Raw genomic sequence first — 20381 nt, 5'->3', positions numbered from 1 at the left:
CTTCCTCCATGGTTGTGTATGAAGCGAAAATTCATTATGATGCCGGTGCTTATCCCCGGCCCGAAACAACCCGGTAACGATATAGATGTGTATCTGAAACCACTAATTGAGGATCTTCTATTGTTGTGGAAAGAGGAGGGTGTTCATATGTGGGATGCGCACGCAGAGGATCATTTTAACCTTCGTGCATTACTTTTCGTAACCACCAACAATTGGCCAGCACTAAGTAACCTCTCCGGACAATCCAATAAGGGTTATAGGGCATGCACCCATTGTTTAGAAGAAACCGACAGCACGTACCTCAAGCACTATAGGAAGATCGTGTATATGGGTCATCGCCGATTTCTTCCGATCAAGCACCCATTAAGGAGGAGGCATGCTCAATACGATGGAAAGGCAGATCATCGTACCAAGCCTAGACACCGTTGTGGGAAAATAGTGTTTGAAATAGTCAAAGATATAAAAGTAGTATTCGGAAAAGGACCCGGCAGCAGATCAGTGCAGAGTGATGACGGACGTGCACCTATGTGGAAGAAAAAGAGTATTTTTTGGAGTTACCTTATTGGGAAGTCTTAGACGTCCGCCACGCAATTGATGTGATGCACCTAACAAAAAATCTTTGTGTGAACCTTCTAGGCTTCCTTGGTGTCTACGGTAAGCCAAATGATACATTGGAAGCGCGGCAAGATCTTCAACGTATGAAACAACGGGTCGTCCTACATCCAGAAAAAAGGATAAAGGACGTCATTATCTAGGTCCTGCGTGCTACACTCTTAATAAGGAAGAGAAGCAAAGTATGTTCGACTATTTGAACAGTATCGAGGTCCCATCAGGCTACTCTTCAAATATAAAGAGGCTACTGAACTTGAAAGAGAAGAAATTCGCACACGTAAAGTCCCATGACTGTCACGTGTTGATGACGCAATTGATTCCAGTTGCACTTAGAGGTATTCTACCAGCTAATGTTCGAGCAACAATTATAAAGCTATGCGCCTTTCTCAACACAATTTCTCAGAAGGCAATCGATCCATCGAGTTTAAGAGGGCTACAAGAGGATGTTGTCCAAAGTTTAGTCAGTCTTGAAATGATATTTCCTCCATCATTCTTCAATATTATGACGCATCTTCTAGTTCACCTGGTCAAAGATATTGGTATTCTTGGTCCTGTTTTCCTTCATAATATGTTCCCTTCTGAACGATACTTTGCAGTCCTAAAGAAATACGTTCGTAATCGGGCTCGTCCAGAAGGAAGCATTGCGAAGGGTTACGTCACATAGGAGGTCATTGAGTTTTGTGTTGACTATGTGGAAGAACTCTGCCCAATTGGGATTCCGGTATCACGTCATGAGGGGCGGCTGATTGGAAAGGGCACACTTGGAAGAAAATTAGTAAATTCCACAATTCATGCCACGTTGAGCAAAGCACATCTCACAGTTTTGCAACAATCAGTCTTGGTGGCTCCATACATGGAGGAGCACATGCACATTGTGCGAAGCATATACTCTTTGAAGTTAGACATGGATTACAAAACATCATAACGATACATTCGCCACCTGGTTGCAGAAGGAAGTCATGGCCAACGATCAAATTCATGAGCAGCTAGCTTGGCTGGCCAGGGGTCCGGCAAATTCAATCCTGATGTACCAAGGATATGAAATTAATGGTTACACATTTTATACAAGAGCCCAAGATAACAAGAGCACCAACCAAGGTGCCATATTGTTCTGGCAGGAAAAAGAAAAATTGTGGGAGTCGATGATGTCACAGATGAAGAAGAATACAATAAGGTTGAAGATATGACTCCGTTCGCAGTGGAAGTTGACACAAGTATTCTTTTAGCCGAAGAGGAGGCTCCGTACGGACGTCATGATCATAATGAAGGGACGATTGTAAAGCGAACCATCGTTAATACTCCCTTAGTTGAATGATTATGTCTTGTAATATTTTCTATGAACATTATCAGATTTCTTATGCAATGAATTGATTTATTGGCAATTAAATGATTTATTATGTAATTATTTGATTTATTATGATTTATTATGCAATTAAAATGCTTAGTTATGCACCTAAATGATTTATCATGTAGTAATTAGAATTATTGTGCATTTAAATGATTTATTATGCAATTATCATAATTAGTTATGCACCTAAATGATTTATTATGTAGTAATTAAAATTATTGTGCATTAAAAAGATTTATTATTAAATTAACTAATTTATTAGACAATTAAATGATTTATTAAGCTATTAAATGATTTATTGTGCTATTAATGTAATTATTTGCTTTGAACATTATCATATTTATTGGGCAATTAACTGATTTACTAGATATTTATCAGATTTATTATTTAATTAACTAATTTAGTAGACGATTAAATGATTTATTAGGCTATTAATGTAATTATTAGGTAATTAACTTATTTACTAGGCATTATATGATTTATTAGGTACGATAATTTTTTCGAATATCATGAAGCAATATTTGATTTATTGGGCAATTAACAGATTTATTAGACAACTAACAGATTTATTAGAGAAATAGAAAAGGGAAAAGAAAAGAAACAGAAAAGTCTTAGGTACCGGTTCGAAATATAAACCGGTACCTAAGGCTGCCTAGTCCCAAAAAAGGGTTGAGAAGTTTCGAACCGTGGCCGCGGCGAACAAAATTTCTAGAGTTACCATTGCGCTATCGAGTAATTTCAGTTAGATCGTCGCCAACAACCGAGAAAAGCAAATGTCGTGGAAGCCTTAGGCACCGGTTTTCGTTCCCCACCCGGTGCCAAAGGGGAATTTCAGTTCCCGCCCGTTGGGCACCTAAGTCACCGGGTGGGAGGTCACCCGGTACCTAAGGCTGACTTAGGTACCGGGTGACTTTATCACCCGGTGCCAAAGGCTTTCACCATATAAGCACCGGCCCTCTCCATCTTCCTCCACTCGTTGCTGCCCTCCGCCGCCTCGACCTCCGCCGCCGCCGCGCCGCCGCCCCACGTCAACGCTCCTCGCTCTGCAGATCTGCGCCACCGAGCACCGCTCCCGTGCGCCGCCGCCGTCGACGCTCCTCGCTCTGCAGCTCTGCGCCTCCGCCACCGAGCACCGCTCCCGTGCGCCGCCGCCGTCGATCCGCCGCCCCGCCGTGCCTCTTCGCCGCCCGTTCGTCACCGGAGCTAGGTGAGGTGGTGAGGAAGCCCCATACCCCCATTCCCCTCTCTCTATCGCTCTATCACGCCGGCGATTCCTCGCCGAAGCCGCGGCTCCGCCCCCTCGCTGCCGAGCGGCGACCTCCGGCCACCGCCGCACCTCCTGGACCCCCTAGCCACATTCCCCGTCGCCCACTCTCCCTCCCCGGCCTAACCCTGCCACGAACCGAGCCCCGGAGCACCGTTTCAGTGTACTCCGGCGGTCCGCCGCCGCCTCTGCTCGCCGCCGGCGCAAAGCACCGCCAGCCCGAGCCGCCGGCTCCGTCTAGCGCCAAGCCGCGCCGTCGCCAGAGCCGCTAGCCAAGCCGCCGTCCACCTGAGCTGTTGCCCGAGCAGAGCCGAGCCGCAGCTGAGCCGGCAGTCGCGTCTCAAGCCGCCCCCACCCTTTTTCAGCCATTAGATCGAGCTCCAACGGATCGGATCTGTTAGATCCGAGCCGAACCAGAGCCGCCCCAGCGCTTTTGCTAAAAAGACCCTGAGTTTCTTCAAAATTAACCCGCAGTCCTTCCTAGTTCAAAAGAAATTCCAGAGAGGCCCTTTCTAGATTTTTCTTGCAAATAAACCCCTAGAATCTTGTTTTAGCCATATCTTTCACATTTTGACTCCGATTTTAGCGATTCTTGCGCTCACGCGATCCTTGCATCGTGATCTACATCTTTTCAACTTTTCTAGTACTGTTTTTACTGTTTTTGTACTGTTTCTTATTTGTATTATTTTTTCCTCTTGTGTGATCGTGTAGACGACATGCCGTTCGAGTGTGATCTTTCGAGGTGAGACAATTTTTTTCTAAACCCATTAATGGACTTTCTATTTTTAGTCTTATGTATAGTGTACAATGTTTTCTTTATATATAGTGTATAATTTAGTAATAGAATTTAGTTATTAGAGAGACTTTATTTAATCATGTATTTAAATAGAGAGTTAATAATGCTTGTATTTATGTATTTATCATGTATTTCTGTAACTCATGTATTTATCATGTAACTCGTGTATTTATGTAACTCATGCATGTATTTATGTATTATGAATTCTTTATTCTTAATTATGAAATCAAACACGACGCTCTCTCCTTCTTAATGACTTCTTAACGGCGATCGGTCTCTCGCTAACTCTCGTTGTCTTCTTGTCCCCGACGCTCTCTCACTGTCTCCCCACTGACGCTCTCTCGCTGTCTCCTCACCGATGTTCGGTCTCTCGCTCACACACACACACACACACTCACTCACACACACTCACACAGACTCACACACACACTAACTCTTTCTCTCTTTCTCTGTCCCACTAACACACAAACACACACACACACACTCTCTCTCTCTCTTTCAAACACGCATATTCGTTCAAAGAATTGAATTCTCCTACTTCAGTTAAGGATGGACACATACTCTAACATATTTTTACGGTTTCAGTTAAGAATGGATCCCCTTCGGTGATGATGAGGTCGCCAAGCAATACATGTTGGACGCAATAAACGAAGATACGAGGGCCAACACCACCCAGCCAATCGCTGAAGAAGATGCTCGGACAGCTGATTCGTTCCTGAATATGTCTGGAGATACCGATGAAGAAGATGATGACTTTGTGCCGCCGCCCAATCAACAGCAGCATGTTCCAGTACGAATCTTAAAACTATATGCATGGTGACTTCAGTAGATTAGTTTTGCGATTAACATATCTTTTCTGTAATTTAGTCGACCTCCGCATCGATTTCGTTGAGCCAGTCAAAAGGGAGACGCCGGCCAACCAAGAAAATGGAGGGAAGACAGGTCGTCACAGAAGCGGACGCAGAGGGTTGTCCATGTGCTCCAGAGGCTGCTAGTACAAAATTTGTCAACCAATGTGGGGTTATTGTTCAGGCAAGAATTCTGATCACCACAAGACTATGGAAAATGAGCAAACCCGAAGAACAGCAACACGCCGTGCCTGCACATCAGAAGGAAATGCTATGGGCAGAACTCAAGGATATGTTCACTCTTCCTGAAGGAGTTGAACAAGAACTTGTGAAGAAATGTGCCTTGAAAAAGATGGCCCTTGCCTTTGCAACTTTCAAGAAGAAGTTGTACATCAATTACATCAAGAAGGATAAGGAGCCGGACTGGGACGATCTTCCTCAGGTTAAACCATACTGGGAGGAGTTCAAACAATACAAACTATCAGAGGAAGCCCAAGAAAAATCCAAACAGGCTAAGGTGAATGCGGCAAATAAGAAGTACAGCCACCACCTTGGGGCTACCGGGTACAAGAAATCAGTAAAAAATGGCAGAAGATGGAGCAGGACCTTATGGATAGAGGCATCAGACCGACAACTTGGGATTGGCCGGATAGATCCAAGTGGTGGTTATTTGCTAATGGCATAACACTAAACCAGTTGGATGGAAGTTTGGTCGTGCCCGAGCATATGCAAGAAGTGTCCCGCGATCTAGTCGCTGCAATAGATGAGACCCAACAAGGAACATTCCAGCCTCAAAGGGAGAATGATGAGCTGACAAGGGCATTAAAGAATCCGGAACACCCTGGACGAGCCCGCGGCATCGGCGTGGTCCCATGGAAAGTTGCTTGGGCCGGAGATTCCTCTTACAAGACTCACCGAAAGAGCAAAGCCGAACGGGAAGAGAAACTTCGTGCCATGCAAAAAGAGATGACCAGGAAGGTTGCGTCCTTGGAATCTCAGATGGACGCCAGGGTCAATAAGGCAATGCAGCTAGCTCTGAGCCAAAGGGGCACTGCTGGGTCGCACCCGGATGTTGTGATAAGCCCGGTCTCTCAGCGACGCAGCAGCTGTGCATCCACAGTGGCGCCCGACGTACAAGCGGAACATCAACCCTAGATTGGGCCAACGGCGGTAGATGACCATAGGTATCCAGTGGACGATGTCACCATGCCGACACCGTGCGAGCTTCAAGTGCGAGCAAGAAATATATCCATTCATGTCGCATACGGGCCAGCCCTGCCCCTGAATCCTTCTACTACAATTCATGGAAGGCCGATACCCCCTGCTCGATATATAAAAGAACAATTGAAGCCTAAAGTCCCCCCGCCGAGGGAAAAGGTACCTCTAGAACTAGGAAAAAAGCTTCTCGCAAACCTAGACAACCCACCAAAACCGAAAAGCTTATCCTCGGACTATGATCGTACTCTGACAAAAGCACACAAATTGAGAAATCTGAAGAAAAAATATGGCAAGACCATTCCTCAGCTTGGCACACAACAAAAAGGACTCAAGCCCCTCCGAGTGCCAGGGTTGCCACTCCTACACCCGACGGACGTACAACTCCAGGCGGACCTACAGGCCGCGATATTTCTTTCTGAAACTGGATTAATGCTAGAGGAGGCAACGGGGCAAGTGGAGGCGGAAATCCCTATCGCTCCCGTTCTTACTCCATTCCAGCATGGAAAATCTTTTGTCACTGAGGAAGAGGAGAAAAGTCTAGGCACGCAGATGTTCAATTTGCATAGATGGTACCTGCGAATGTCGAATGACGAAGGGAAAATGTTTGGAGTCAAGTATCGTGACCATGATTTCTTCCGCGGGGAGGACGACTTCTGGGTGTACTTCGAAAATTTATATCACATTTACCATCGACAAACCCTCGACGTCTCTATCATCACTATTTGGGTTTTGTAAGTATCACTTACCTCTACATTAATACTTTGTTAACAAGAACATAATTATATGTGTACATTATAAAATTTCTATTGTATCATTTAGCATGAGATCCAAAGAAGACGAAAACATGGATGGCACTATCAGATCGGCTTCATGTCTCATTTGCTAGTCAACCAGAAAGTGCTCAACGAAAATTACAAGGAAACGTGTCAAAACATGTACGATTCGTTGACAAGGTAAAATTACAAATCCTATATACTCATACCATACAACTTTGGGTAAGCCTTGGTCGACTCAATCCTCTGTTATATTAATAAATAAATACTAAGTCGTCTAATGCATGTATGTATATATCCTATCTATATCTGCAGTTATCATTGGATTTTATTCATACTTTCCGTAGAGACCGGCAATCTTATAGTCTTTGACTCAATGAGAAATCCAAAGTCCGCAATCCAACATATCCTAGACCCCTTGAATAGGTAAGTTCAGTTTGCACAATTAAATCTTTTTTCTGTTAATAACAATTCCTGAATATCAAACTTAACTTTGAGCGCAGGGTTTGGAAAAAAATTTGTGAAAAATAACAAAGGACGTGGTCAATGGAGGCCCGAACTGAACGTTAACATGGATTATCCGGTAGGTTGATTCATAAAGATTTGTCTAGTTAAGTATATAATCCCAAATTGTTCTAAATTGAGTAATTTATTTGTTTCTCCTTAAGTGTGCGAGACAACAACAAGGAACTTATTGGTGCGGGTACTACGTATGCGACTACTTGCACATCATGACTCCATGAGGGAAGGCTACTGATGAAGACACGAGAGTATGTCCAAACCGCTCATTAGTACATTTTTATAATTGTGCTAACGCACATGATGTTAATCCTTTTTTCCTAAATGATAGATGTCTTAAATGGGGGATAAATGTTACTCTACTGATCGGATCAACGCCGTGTGCGAGCAGCTCGCCGGATTCATTTTGAACGAGATCTTGGATCCTAGATGCGAGTTCTACCACGACGGTCACATCCATAGAGGACTTCCATCGACCTCCTGAGGGGACCAGTAGTTGGACTGCAAACATGACTTGCACATTTGTAAATATTTTTAAACATTATGACTTAATGTTTGTAAATTTGTAAATATATTAGTTCATCTAATTAACTTAATTATATGCTCGCATTTCACTTTTAGTTAGTTTCAAATATTCTCTGAAAACGAACACGAACGACCAATAAACGTATAGTACTGTAGAGCTTGAGTGCGTTTAGCAATTATAAAAGAATAAACAGTAATAAATATAACAAACAAAACTGGATTTGGAAAAAAAGGGAAAAGGTCATTGGTACCGGTTGGAAATACTAACCGGTACCTAAGGGGCTGCCACCTTGCGTTAGCGTGACAGCCTCTTTGGTACCGGTTGGTCTTTCCAACCGGACCAATCTGTACCAATGGAAGCCTAAGGCACCGGTTGAAAAACCCGACGTATTAAGGCGAGGCCATTGGTCTCGGTTTGCGGAAACCGGTGCTAAAATCTTTTCCAATCGGTTCCATAGCCTGTTTTCCAGTAGTGTAAGGCGCTCCCCAGTGTGTGGGCTAAGTGGTGCCCAAAATAGAGAGAAGGAATAGGCACTACTCCCACCACTGCAGCCATCGATGCTTGTGCTAGAAAAATTAGGAGCGGTGCAAGTAGATTCACCGATGCTATCTCTTAAATAATTATTATTTCTTTAATTCGCATAGCGTGGGAAAGAGCATCAAACGGCAAGACTCATTGGCAGTTACATGAGTCCTACTAGTGATGCTTGTATCGCTGCCCACCGCAAATCTTAAGGAGCGATGCTCACTTTTGGCTGTGGGATCTGATTTTTTTTACAGGCTTCACTCCACACTGTAGAGGACCTAGGGTCAGACTAGGCCGTTGGGCAGCACAAGTTGCCAGGCTCGACAGGGATGGAGATATTGCCACGTTTCCAGCTTAGCTAAATTCTGGTCAGCTGATTCCAGCCCCCCCCCCCCCCCCCTCTATCTCTCTATACAATGTGTATAGTATATTATAGTGTGAGATAAAGGGTTGAATGCGAGAGGCTACCGTCACCAAGATTCTTCGAAGCAGTCTCCTATCTTAAATTTAGAGGATTAAATAAAAAAAATACACTTGGATAGACTCTCTACTAGGCCCTCTATTTCGAAGAGACCTCCAAATCCCTCGACAGTATTTAGGATTAGGAAACCCTCTATTATAGGTGGAAAAAGTCCATTTTCACCCTCAAACTATCGCAAAAGTATGATTTTCAACCTTTAACTACGAAACCAGACAACATAGACCATCAAACTGTCAAAACCGGACAAATTTGGCCCTTAGGGTGGTTTTGAAGGTGGTTTAGCATTTTCTAAAAAAATTAAATAAATCTAATTAGATCAAAAAAATGAAAACTAATTCACTTTAAATCAGAAAAATATGAAACTAGTACCAAAATTTTTCTAAAAATGTAACCTATCTATTATTGCTCCATTTGAATCTTAGTTATTAAAAATAATAGGCATAACTATAAGTAACCAAATATTATGAATATAAAAAAATTAGATATGAATAGCTCGCAAGTCATGTGACAATAGATATGTTACATTTTTAGAAAACTTTTGATACCCAATTCATAATTTTTTGACTTAAAAAGAATTACTTATAAATTTTTTAATGTAAAATTGAATATTTTTAATTCTCACAGAATGAAAAAAACACCTTCAAAACCACCCAGGGGCCGAATTTGCACGGTTTTGACAGTTGGATGGCCTATATTGTCTGCTCTCGCAGTTGAAGGTTGAAAATCGGACTTTTGCGATAGTTTGAGGGTGTAAAGCGGAATTTTTCCTAAAATTGAGGGTTATTGCTGCAGTTGAAAAAAATAAATGCATCTGAAAAATAGATGCAGTCCTATTTAGCATTTAAAGAGTTTGATTTAGAGACTATTGCTTGTGTTGCTCATACTTAGAGCCTCTATTTTGAAAATCTCTTCCCACAGCTCTATAGGTTCTCCCCACTGCCTCTGCTTCGCGCTTGACGTGCGCTGAGAAAAAAAAAACTTGTGACTTTTCTGGCCCGCCCGTCACTCTCCTCTTGGCGGCATGCCGCACGCGTTTTGGCGGGCATTTTACCCGCTCCGACTTCATTTTGTACAAATTAGAAAGACAGAGGCAATATGGTACAAAGCTGTTTTTGCAAACTGACACAAAATAATTGAATGCTGAGTGATAAAATAAATTGAAAGCTGTTTCACTTTTTACAATGTCTTTTTGTTTCATCATTGAAACCGTCTTGGAAGAAGACTTCTATATTTTTAACACAAGTGCCCAACCCTTAGGGGAGCAGCATGCATGGGCGCTGCTCTCTATACCGAACAAGTAGAAAGTAAATAGTGCGAGCTTCTTCTCAACTCAGTCCAAGCCCCCCCCCCCCCCCCCGGCACCCGCGCCGCCGCCCACCGCCCCTCCGAGGGCCGCCTCCGGTGACCGCCGCCGTCGGCAACCGTCCGGGCGGCAGCGGCGGCCGGTGGCCGAGCCGAAGTCGGCTCCGCCCACGCCCCCACATCTCTCCTCTTCCTCTTCCTCTCCCACCTCCCTCCTCCCGCTCTGCAACTCACCGCGCTGCCTCGCCGCCGGCGGTCGCCGGGGCCAAATCCGGGCACCCCTTGACCGAATCTCCATCGCCGCCGCCGGTTCGGGTGAGGGGTGCGCGGCGCGGCGCCGACCTCCCGCTCTGCAGCCTCGCCACCGCTGGTCACCGGGGCCGGATCTGGCCTCCTCCTCGCCGGATCCGGCCCCCCTTGGCCGGATCTCCGTCGTCGCCTCCGGATCGGGTGGGGGCCGTGCTACTGCCCCTGGGCCCTCGCCGTGCCACCGCCGCCAGTTCGGGTGGGGGGCACGTGGCGCGCCGCCGCCCCTGGGCCCTTGCCGCACTGCCACCGCTGTGGCCTTTGGCCGCGCCGCCCCTGGGCCGCGCCGCCGCCGCTGCCGCAACCGCTTGGCCGTGGCCCTTCGCCGTGCAGTCGCCGCTTCGGGTGTACAGGGGCCGTGGGCCCTTGGCCGTGCCGCCGCCGGTGACCAGGTATTCCTGGCTGTGTCACCGCCGCATTTGGGAAGGAGAAAGCCTTGGTCCGCTCGCAGGCCGGTGACGGCGACGCCCGTGGGCGTCGCTTACCTTGTTGAAGGCGTCCCCCTATGCGCCGTGGCCGCCGCTTCGGCCCCCGCTGGCCGTCCTGGTTGCGTTGGGCTCCCCTGCGCGACGGCGTCTACTGCCATTGGCACTTGGTTGGGATTGGAGTGAAGGCGAAAAGCCTTGGCTCATTTGCGGGCCGGTGACGGCGACGCCCGAGGGCGTCACTTGCCTTGTTGAAGGCGTCACTCTTTCCCCTATGCCCTCCCGAGCTTTCCAGGTGAAAACCTAGACCATGTTGGTCGAACGACGACGGTGCCTTTTGCATCGCTTCCTCCCTGGAGGCATTGTCTTGGATGCTCTTGCCGGTGGAGGTCGTTGGCTCTTCTCGGGGTGGATCCACTTCTGCGCCTGCCTTCGCTTAGTTTACTCTGCATCTTCCAGGTCGTGTTGGTCGTCTGTTAGCGGATGCTTTGCCGTTGTGCTGCTCTGGCGGATGCTTTGCCGCCTTGTCGTTGGCTTGAGTTCTCTTCGGACGGATGCTTTGCCGTCATTGTTGGTCGGCCGGGTGGATGCATTGCCACCTTGATTGTGTTGCTGATCTTCGCACCTTTGACGGTGTAGTTTCTTTTAGCAGGTCCAGTTGTTGGTTGGCGTTAGGTTGGCCTTGGTTTGGGTTGTAGGGTTGGAGGTGTTCTCCCCCGTCTTGCTTCTGCTGCTGGTTGTTTGTTGTGGTCTTTAGGTGTTGTTTGTGTTTTTTCAGTTTTTTCTCTTTTTTTAGTCATTTATGATCTTATGTTGGTCAAGCTCAGTTTGGCCGCATCAAGAATTATCTGTAAACTGTTTTCTTCTTAATGAAATATGTGCTCAGGCACGGTCGCGGAAAAAAAAAGAAAGTAAGACTTTACAGTAGTTCTAGTTTAGAATCCATGTTTGCCACATCTATGTTTAGAAAGCAATAATGTTGCTGGTCTCTTGGACCCACTCATTACAGAATCAGAAGAGTTATCAGGCTAGTCCCAAAGGCAAGGTCGACCAAGTCACCTTCACTATGATTAAAGCAAGATCAGTCTTTATTTCCCGAGTTTCATGTCCATGGGTTTTCGCCTTGAAGGAACAACATTGGTAGGAACTGGATGGCAAGACACCTATTTTGAACTTCAGGTCTATCAAAGAATTCTTCCGAACAGAAACCAGACCTCTTTAAGCTACATGCCTCCACGATGGCACCATCAAACAGCCAGATTCCTTTATTCAGCCCACTAGTTAAACAACTGAGTGACAAATCAAAACTGCTTTGCACTTCAGATATGAGAACCTCTACAGTCGCCTCAACTGCATGACGAAGACGCAATAATGTTATGTCAACTGCGCCATAATCACCAGGGATGCGCATTGTAGATGGTTTATTCCATTTGCCTGAAGGGCTTATGAATGATGCACCATCGATCAGCTGTAGGTCATCCTTTTCTTCTTGGCCTGTCTTGATCCTCATGTCATATTCGATCAGAGTAAAGCTCAACATTTCTATCCCTCGCTTAGGGTCAGCCATTGAGATGAGAGAACCCTACAAAAATATCATATTTAGTTGCTCATCACATCAAGTAAGAAATATCTAAAGCTAGATGCTTCCCATGTAACAACATTTACTTAAAAATAATATTTTACAGCTGATAACCAAGATCTTCATCATGTATCAAACGAAATGGTTACAAAGTGCATAATGGTCATAGATAAGGAAATTGAGACCTCCCATATTATTTTGATTATGTTTTTTTTCTCGAACGCACATGAGAGGTGCGCATCGTTATATTAAAGAAAAAGTCTGAATTACACCCAACTAAGTCTGATTTTTCACCTTCAACTACAGAACCGAATAACATAGGCCATCCAATTGTTGAAATCGGGCAAATTTGGCTCATGGGGTGGTTTCAAGGTGGTTTTATATTTTTCAAGAATTAAGGAAAGTTCTAATTATTCAATCTAAAAAATCAGAACTAATTTATTTTAAATCAAAAAAATTGGAACTATTACCAAAACTTTTCTAAAAATGTAACCTGTCCTATTTTAATCTTGGTTATTCAAAAATATTAGACATAACTGAAAAATATTGTGGCCCAAGTTTGGCTAGGCGCTAGTCGGATTCTAGGCAGTGACCCACTGCCTAGCGCCTAGGTGGGAGTAATCGCGCCTAGGCGGTCCTAGGCGTTTTTCTAAGCATTTTGCCAATATAGGCAAAACTAATATATATTATGTATATATAGCAAAAAATATTGAATATATAGGACTATAGCAGCTGCACTTTCTGATGACATACTATACATTCAGGCAATATTCATTCAAGCAAAATCAGATGAGCAGGGGGAAATAGATGAGCAGAGAGGGAGAGCAGGGAGGGGAGAGCAGGAGAGGGCTCCCTCGTGCGCATGGGGGAGGAGCCCCTGTGCGCGCCCATGCGCGCGGCGTGGCCGCGCCCACGCATCTTGGCCACGCTCGCCGGCGCCCCTGGCCGCTGGCCCCTGTGTGCGCCTGCTGGGGGAGGAAAGCAGGGGAGGCCTGCAGGGGGAGGAAAGCAGGGAGGGGAGCAGCTGGCGGAGGAGGGGATCTCACCTTGGGGAGTGGGGTGGCCGGCGGGGAGGGGTGCGCTGTCGGGGAGCAGTGCCGGCGGGAAGGAGCGAGGCAGTCGAAGAGCAGGGCCGGCAGGGAGGGGTGCGCCGTTGGGAGCAGGTCCGATAGGAAGCAGGGCCAGCGGGGAGGAGCGAGGCCGGCGGCGCGCGTCGCAGGCAGAGTCGTGGAGGAGGGCGAGTGGGAGCACGAGCGGAACTGCGCTTATTCTTCCCGCGCGGTAGTTTTTCCCGCGCTCGACGCGGGTTTAGCGCGCGCTTCCACTGTGGCCAAAAAAATTGGCAGCGCTGCCGGGCCGCCCGCCTACGCGCCCGCCATGGGCGCCTGCACGCCGCAGAATCGCCGCCAAGGCACCGCCGAGCGCCGCCTAGGCAATGCACCCGCCTAGACTCCGCCCAACCCTCTAGGCTATGCGGCAGGCCATTGACTACCGATTAGGCGTGCCTAGTCGCCGCCTAGCCGAACTTGGATCATGGCAATAAATAAGTTACTCCCTCCGTCCCATGAAGAGTGCAATTCTAAGTTTTTTCAGACAGATTAGTGGTGGCGTGGAAAGACTCTCATGCCCTCAATTGTTTGTCACATATGGTTAGTTTTGGCATGCAATTCAAATCTGACCACTTAATTAGGCAGGTAATTGAGATCAAATCTCTAGAATTGCACTCTTTGTGGGATTTTTTTTAAACTCAAGATTGCACCTTTCATGGGACAGAGGGAGTACATTTTTAGAAAACTTTTGATACATATTTTATAGTTTTTTGATTTAAAATAAATTATATATGAATTTTTAGTTTATAATTAAATATTTTAATTCTCACAAAATGGAAAACCACCTATTTGCCCGGTTTCAACAGTTGGTTGGCCTTTGTTATTCTAGGGTGTAAATCGGACTTTTCTCTTACATTAAGAAGAGAAACTTTCTCTCTCACACACACACACAACAACAACAACAAGACCAAGGCTAGACCAGAAAAAAAAACATCAAGTGTAGGTGGTCGTAGGGGCCAGGCTGAGGAGGAAGGAGACTCCTTTAGCCCCAGCGATAGACCCCACTGTTGCAGTGCCTCCTTGGTGGCCGAGATGATGCTATTCAAGTCAGGATCAGCCCCATCGAAGACACAGCAGTTTCGATGATTCCATAGATTCCATGCTCCCAAAATGACTATAGAATTAACTCATTTTCCGACCTGACCAGACCAGCCACCCTATTACTCAAATTATCCCACCAATCATCGCAAATCAGATCATCCAGTCCCGAGGCAAGTGCTTGCAATCCAAGCCCCTACAGTACATTGAACCACATCTGGCGGGAAAAAAAACACATCCTCAACCTGGCCACAAAGGGGCAAACAGCAGGGTGGGGAAGTCCTTTTCTTGCTAGGCGATTGGCTGTCCAACATTTTTTGTGCGCCACTGTCCACATGAAGAATTTGCACTTGCCAAGTGCCCAACTCTTCCAGACTCTTTCCTACGGCGTGAAGTGGACAGCTCCAGTAAATAAAGCTTCATATGCAGATTTTGTAGAGTACTGGCAAGCAGAAAACTGCCAAATATGAGTGTATCCACATCAGGTTGCAGCTCGACACCTGAAATACTTTCCCACAAGTGAAGATACTCAATCAAGACATTTCTATAAGAGCACCCCTTATGTCAGAGAACCATCTGTTATCATGGAGAGCAGCATGTATTGTCCTTTTCTTTGCTCTGGCAGCCACTGCCTCCAACAAGTGAGGGAAGGCCTGATCCAGTCTTTGTCCAAGCAACCATCTGTCAGTCCGAAAAATGTATTTTCTCTATTTCCACCTTCTGAGGTAATGGAAACAGCTAAGAAAGCTTTTACTTGGAGTGGGGCCTGGACTGGGAGAAAGGCCTATGGTTTGTCGGGTTTAGTTTTCTGGAGCCAAAGCCACCTTAACCTTAGAGCCCAACCTAAAAACTGGAGGTGGGAGATGCCCAAGCCGCCTAAGTTAGGTGGTCTTGCAACTTTAGGCCAAGCTATTAAACAGTGCCCTCCCCTCACATCTTTTGTTCTCTTCCATAGAAAACCCCTTCTAATTTTATCAATTGCCTCCAAAGCCTTGGCATGGAGGTCTAGGGCCAGCAACAGGTAGATTAGCATGGAATTGAGAACAAGTTGGACCAAAATATTTCTGCCAGCTTTTGTGAGCAAATCAGCCTTCCAACCAGATAGCATTTTTCCCAATAATGGGCTAAACTTGAGTTTTGGTCAATTTGGAGGCTGGAGAGGTGGCAGCGTTTGGGTGTCGCAGGAGACGTAGAAATTGTAGAACAGGGCAGAGGATTTGCATCTTCCATCAACTTTGGTGAGCTTCGATTTGGGTTAGCATTTGGAGTTCGGGGTTAGGTTTTGTGGGGTTCAGGTTGAGGAGAGGCAAAGACATCATCAAAATCTTTTCATGGGGGTGGGCTACTATTAAAACTCAAATCCCCTGGATCTCTAACTTTTCCCGGGGTGAGCAATTCATGGGGAAGTCATTTTAATAAAATATTTAGTCCACGAAGGTTTTCCTCCCTAGTTTTAGCCAAATTTTAGATCGAAAAAGGAGTTAGATCCCCCGGCATCCAGGGTGAAATAATTATATGAAAACGTTTTCAGATGAAAGGAAGGGGGTTGTTGCGGTGTACTACTAACCAAGCTCGCCACTCCAGTAGCGGCAAGTGGCATCATCAGAATGTAATCTCCCAGTGTGCAATTTGGCTAAAATTCTCGGCACGGAGTACAAGATCAAATATGCCAGTCCATGTGGAACCTATCTACGGCATGGATTCGCAGCTGGCCTTGGCGAAGGTGATCTTTCCCCGGCGCAGGTTGTAGAGGACCTGCATGTTCTGCTGCTGGAAGTTGCCCAGGATGGACACCCCGCTGGTCTTGCCAACCATCAGGCACATCGTCCGGCCGTCCTCCACGAACAGGCGGTCCCTCTCCAGCTCCAGCCACCGCCCGTCGAAGGACAGCGACACCGTCGGCACGTACACCCGGTCCATCCCCACCCCCTCCGGCAGGATGAAGCAGAGGTCCAGCCCCAGGCGGCGCGACGGCGTGGCGCGGGGCAGCCGGAGCTCCTCCTCCAGGTCGTCCGCCAGCTCGTCGTACAGCGACGTCTCCAGGAACGAGATCGTCGACGCGATGTCCACGATCATCCCGTAAGCGTTCGCGCTGCCGCCGCCGCCGGCGGCGGCTCCTCCTCTTCGAGCCGTGGGCGGCGGCGCCGTGGTTTTGACCATGCGCGGAGTCTGGTCGCCCACGGCGAGGCCGTCGAGGTTGAGGTAGTAGTAGGACGGGTAGCGCGTGCTGGACGACATGGTGATGGTGACCCGGTCCGACACGTTCCGGACGGCGTCCGCGGCCGCGCCGAGCACGAGCTTCCCGGGCGTCCGGGACACGGGCGGCGGCAGGCAGTACATGAACCGTCGCACGGAGAGCTGGGACACGAGCGAGAGCGGCCCGCGGCCGAGGCCGACGAGCCCGGACGCCTGCGCCGGGGGCCCCCCGGCGCTGGAGTCACTGCAGCCGAAGACCACGCCGTGGAACACGTCGCTGCCGACGGCCAGCTTGTCGACGGCCAGGGTGCCCCTGGTCACGCCGTTCCCGCTGTACCTGTACGTGTACTGGCACGCGTCGTCGTCCTCGGAGCGGCACCTGCAGCGCACGCACGCAACAGCCAGATCAGCGGGAGGTGCTTGTCTTCACTTGTCAGTGAGGATGAATGCGGCACGTGCCTGTGCTCATCGAACTGGACGCAGGTGTCGCTGCTGCAGGGGACGACGGCGTAGGAGGAGGAGAGCCTGGGGTTGAAGACGGGGTCAAGCTGGCGGTAGCAGCTGACGCAGGGCTGGCACTGCATCCAGACGAGGTCGGTGGCCGTGTCGATGGCCGCCGAGAAGAAGTGCTGCGGCGTGCCGATGCCGAGCTTGACCAGGTACTCCCCGCCTCCGGCCACCACCGGGGCGGCGGCGGAGGACCTGCGCCCCCCGTCCGCGGCGGTCGCCGCGCCGGCGCCGCCGCCGGGGCGCGGCACGGCGACTCCCGGGCGGTCGAGGCTGCGCTGCACGGCGCGGCGGATGAGGTCGTGGCCCGTGAGGTTGGCGTCCACGCGGGCCAGCTCGAGGCGGACCGGCGCCGGGAGCACCACCGGGATGGCGAGGAAGAGCAGGAGCACCAGCAGCAGCTCCATGTCCATGGCGGGCGAGGGCGAGGCTACGCTGCGCGCGCGTGATCGCGGAGGCTGGTGCTCGTGTGCGGCATGTGTGTCCCGTGCTTGATGGCGAAAGGAGTCGAGTAGATAAGCGGCGGCGGCGGCGGCTTGGCTTGGTTTCCTCGGCCTCGGCCATACAAAGGTGGTGTGGCAAAGGCGAGCTGGTTAGTGTTAGCATCGCACTCGCACCGCGCGGCACGGCATGAGGCATGACATCCTTCCTGTGTTCCTTCTTTTTTTTTCTTTCTTTCTTTCTTTTTTGGTCTGCGACCTGCGGCTGCGTGTGTGCTGCTATTTTTTGTTTTTTTTCAAATAACGATGGTGAGCAGTGATGGGCCTGGGCTGCAACGATAAGATTCTGAGCTAACGGGCCGGAGGTTGAAGGCGCCCTGAGTGGCCCATTTAGCCGAGATGCTGGACTAACTTCAGATGAATGTCCTCGTTTCTACACGTTCTGAATCGCCGACCTCAAAGCAATTGAGAAACTTCAGGTGTTTGAAAACGCCGGGGCGTCGCAAGTCAATTCGAGGTCAGGCAGCTCATGGACCAAATGGGTCTCCGTCTCCGTCCTAAATCTCCCTGCTACTTCCTCAGCAATCCAACCCATTGTTCCAGCAGACAAAAAAAAAATCAGCGTGTCACAAACATGATGATATCTACAGGTCGGCATCGATTCACTGACCGGTAACCACCCCATCGTCAAGCTCAAGCAGCGAAGACCAATCAATCGCCCATCCAATACAACCACACATGTACAGCCGCGCGCTCGCGCGCGTACGGCTGCGAACGAACCCGGCGGCTCACAGCTTGGCGCACTGCACGGGCGCGAACGAGAGCGTGTCGCCGGCGACGTCGTACACGAACTGGAAGTTCTGCTGCTGGAAGTTGCCGATGATGGAGAGGCCCCTCGACGGCATCACCGTCAGGCACAGCGCGCCGGACGCGGCGTCGAGCACCATGTAGTTCTCGGCGGGGAGGTCCAGGTCCGCGCCGCCGTCGAAGTGGAGCACCAGCTTGGGCACCCGCACCTGGTCCACGCCCTTGGCCGGCGCCTGGAAGCACAGGTCCAGCCCGATCTCCGACCCGTCGGCGACCGGCAGGGACATCTGCGCCACGAACGCCTTCCTCAGCGCGCGGTAGCCCGGCGCCTCCAGGTACGTGATGGAGGTGCCGGAGTCGACGATGACGCCGCCCGTGCCGTCGTCCTGGATCGCGAACGCCGAGCTCGGGAGGGCGATGCGGGCGGACCCCACGGTGAGCCCCGTCAGGGTCACGTAGTAGAAGGACGGCTGGCTCGGGTTCTTCACCAGCGGGGTGCTCTGCGCGGGCGCCGTGACCGCGCTCTCGGCGATGCCGGCGGCGGAGCCCAGGAGCAGCGGGCTCTTGCCGCCGGCGTCGTCCAGGGAGGTGAGGCAGTAGGAGAACTTGTCGAGGCCGAGCTGGGAGACGAGCGACAGCGGGCCGCGCCCGAGCCCCACGAGCCCCGCGCCCTGCGCGAAGCCGTCGCCCTCGTTGGTGTCGCCGCAGCCGAACGCCACGCCGGGGAGCTTGGACTTGGCCAGCGTGAAGGTCTCGGTGGCCAGCACCCCGCGCGTCGACGAGGCGTCGCCGTAGGTGTAGGCGTACGCGCACCCGGCCGACGCCGCCGACGACGTGCAGCTGGAGGTGGGCAGGTCGCCGCACAGGTCGCTGGAGCACGGCACGGGGGCGTAGGTGGAGGAAGACGCGGGGTCGAACACCGGCGTGCTCTGGTTGAAGCACTCCACGCACGGCTTGCACTGCGTCCACACCAGGTCGCTGCCTGTGTCCACGATGGCCGCGTACGCCAGCGCCGGCGTGCCGATGGCCAGGTCCAGCAGGAACTCGCCGTTGCCCGCGTGCACCGGCACCTGCAGGTCGCCGCCCCGCGCGACGGCCTTGCTCGACATCGGCACGCCGGTGGCCCGCGCGACGAGCCTCGACATGCGGTGGTGGCTCCGCCGCGCCGCCCGCTGCAGCAGCTGCAGCCGCGAGTAGTTGCCGTGCGCGTCGACGTGCGTCAGCCGCACGCGCAGGCCCTTGGCGGGGTGGGGCGGCGTCGCGGCCAGGGCGCCCGTGGCCGCGGCCACCAGCAGAAGCAACCGTGCTAGCGACTCCATCTTTTCGCTTGGAGCTCGGAAGAGCAAGAGAGAAAGCTAGTGCAGTGTGGGCTCGATCGATTCTTCTGCCATTGGACGGAGGCCGGACTTATACTTGTGTGATCACGAATATTCAAGTGCCATTTGGTAGTTACAGATAGGTTTGCTGCACACGACCATTTTATGCAAATAAATGGCGGCAATAATCCGGCTGTACACAAAGTGTACAATACAAAGCTCGAACAAGAGAACACGTACGACACAGGGAAGTGGAAAGAGAGAGAGGATCGAGGGCGGTCGAGGAGGAGGTGTGAAAGCAGCCGGTGGTGGACAGGAAGCCAGGGCGGCGAAGCAACCGTGAGGGAGACTGAGGTGTGGATTCGGACCTAATCTATCGAGCAGCGAAGCTTCTCCTGGGCTCTTGTCTGGTTTCATTTGTACCACTTGATAGCATTCCTCTCTTT

The 20381-nt window shown here is 49.8% G+C and overlaps 2 protein-coding genes and 1 pseudogene across 2 annotated transcripts; all 3 read right to left on the bottom strand.

Annotated features, from left to right (window-relative positions):
- Window positions 1–11966: 11966 nt before the first annotated feature.
- Window positions 11967–12763, bottom strand: LOC120640161 (annotated as a pseudogene).
- Window positions 12764–16090: 3327 nt separating this feature from the next.
- Window positions 16091–18151, bottom strand: LOC120641157 (aspartyl protease 37-like). Its single transcript, XM_039917158.1, has 2 exons — window positions 17325–18151; window positions 16091–17244 (listed from the first exon to the last, which is right to left on the bottom strand). The coding sequence occupies exons 1-2, from the start codon at window positions 17783–17785 to the stop codon at window positions 16359–16361; spliced, it is 1347 nt and encodes a 448-aa protein (XP_039773092.1). The 5' UTR covers window positions 17786–18151; the 3' UTR covers window positions 16091–16358.
- A 143-nt stretch (window positions 18152–18294) lies between these two features.
- On the bottom strand, window positions 18295–20315 carry LOC120641156 (aspartic proteinase nepenthesin-1-like). Its single transcript, XM_039917157.1, has one exon. The coding sequence runs from the start codon at window positions 19936–19938 to the stop codon at window positions 18601–18603; it is 1338 nt and encodes a 445-aa protein (XP_039773091.1). The 5' UTR covers window positions 19939–20315; the 3' UTR covers window positions 18295–18600.
- Window positions 20316–20381: the final 66 nt, after the last annotated feature.

This window comes from Panicum virgatum, chromosome 7K (assembly GCF_016808335.1).
Source record: "Panicum virgatum strain AP13 chromosome 7K, P.virgatum_v5, whole genome shotgun sequence".
NCBI classification, from domain to species: domain Eukaryota; kingdom Viridiplantae; phylum Streptophyta; class Magnoliopsida; order Poales; family Poaceae; genus Panicum; species Panicum virgatum.
The sequence above is the reverse complement of the archived record's forward strand: the minus strand, read 5'-3'. Positions and strand labels throughout refer to the sequence as shown.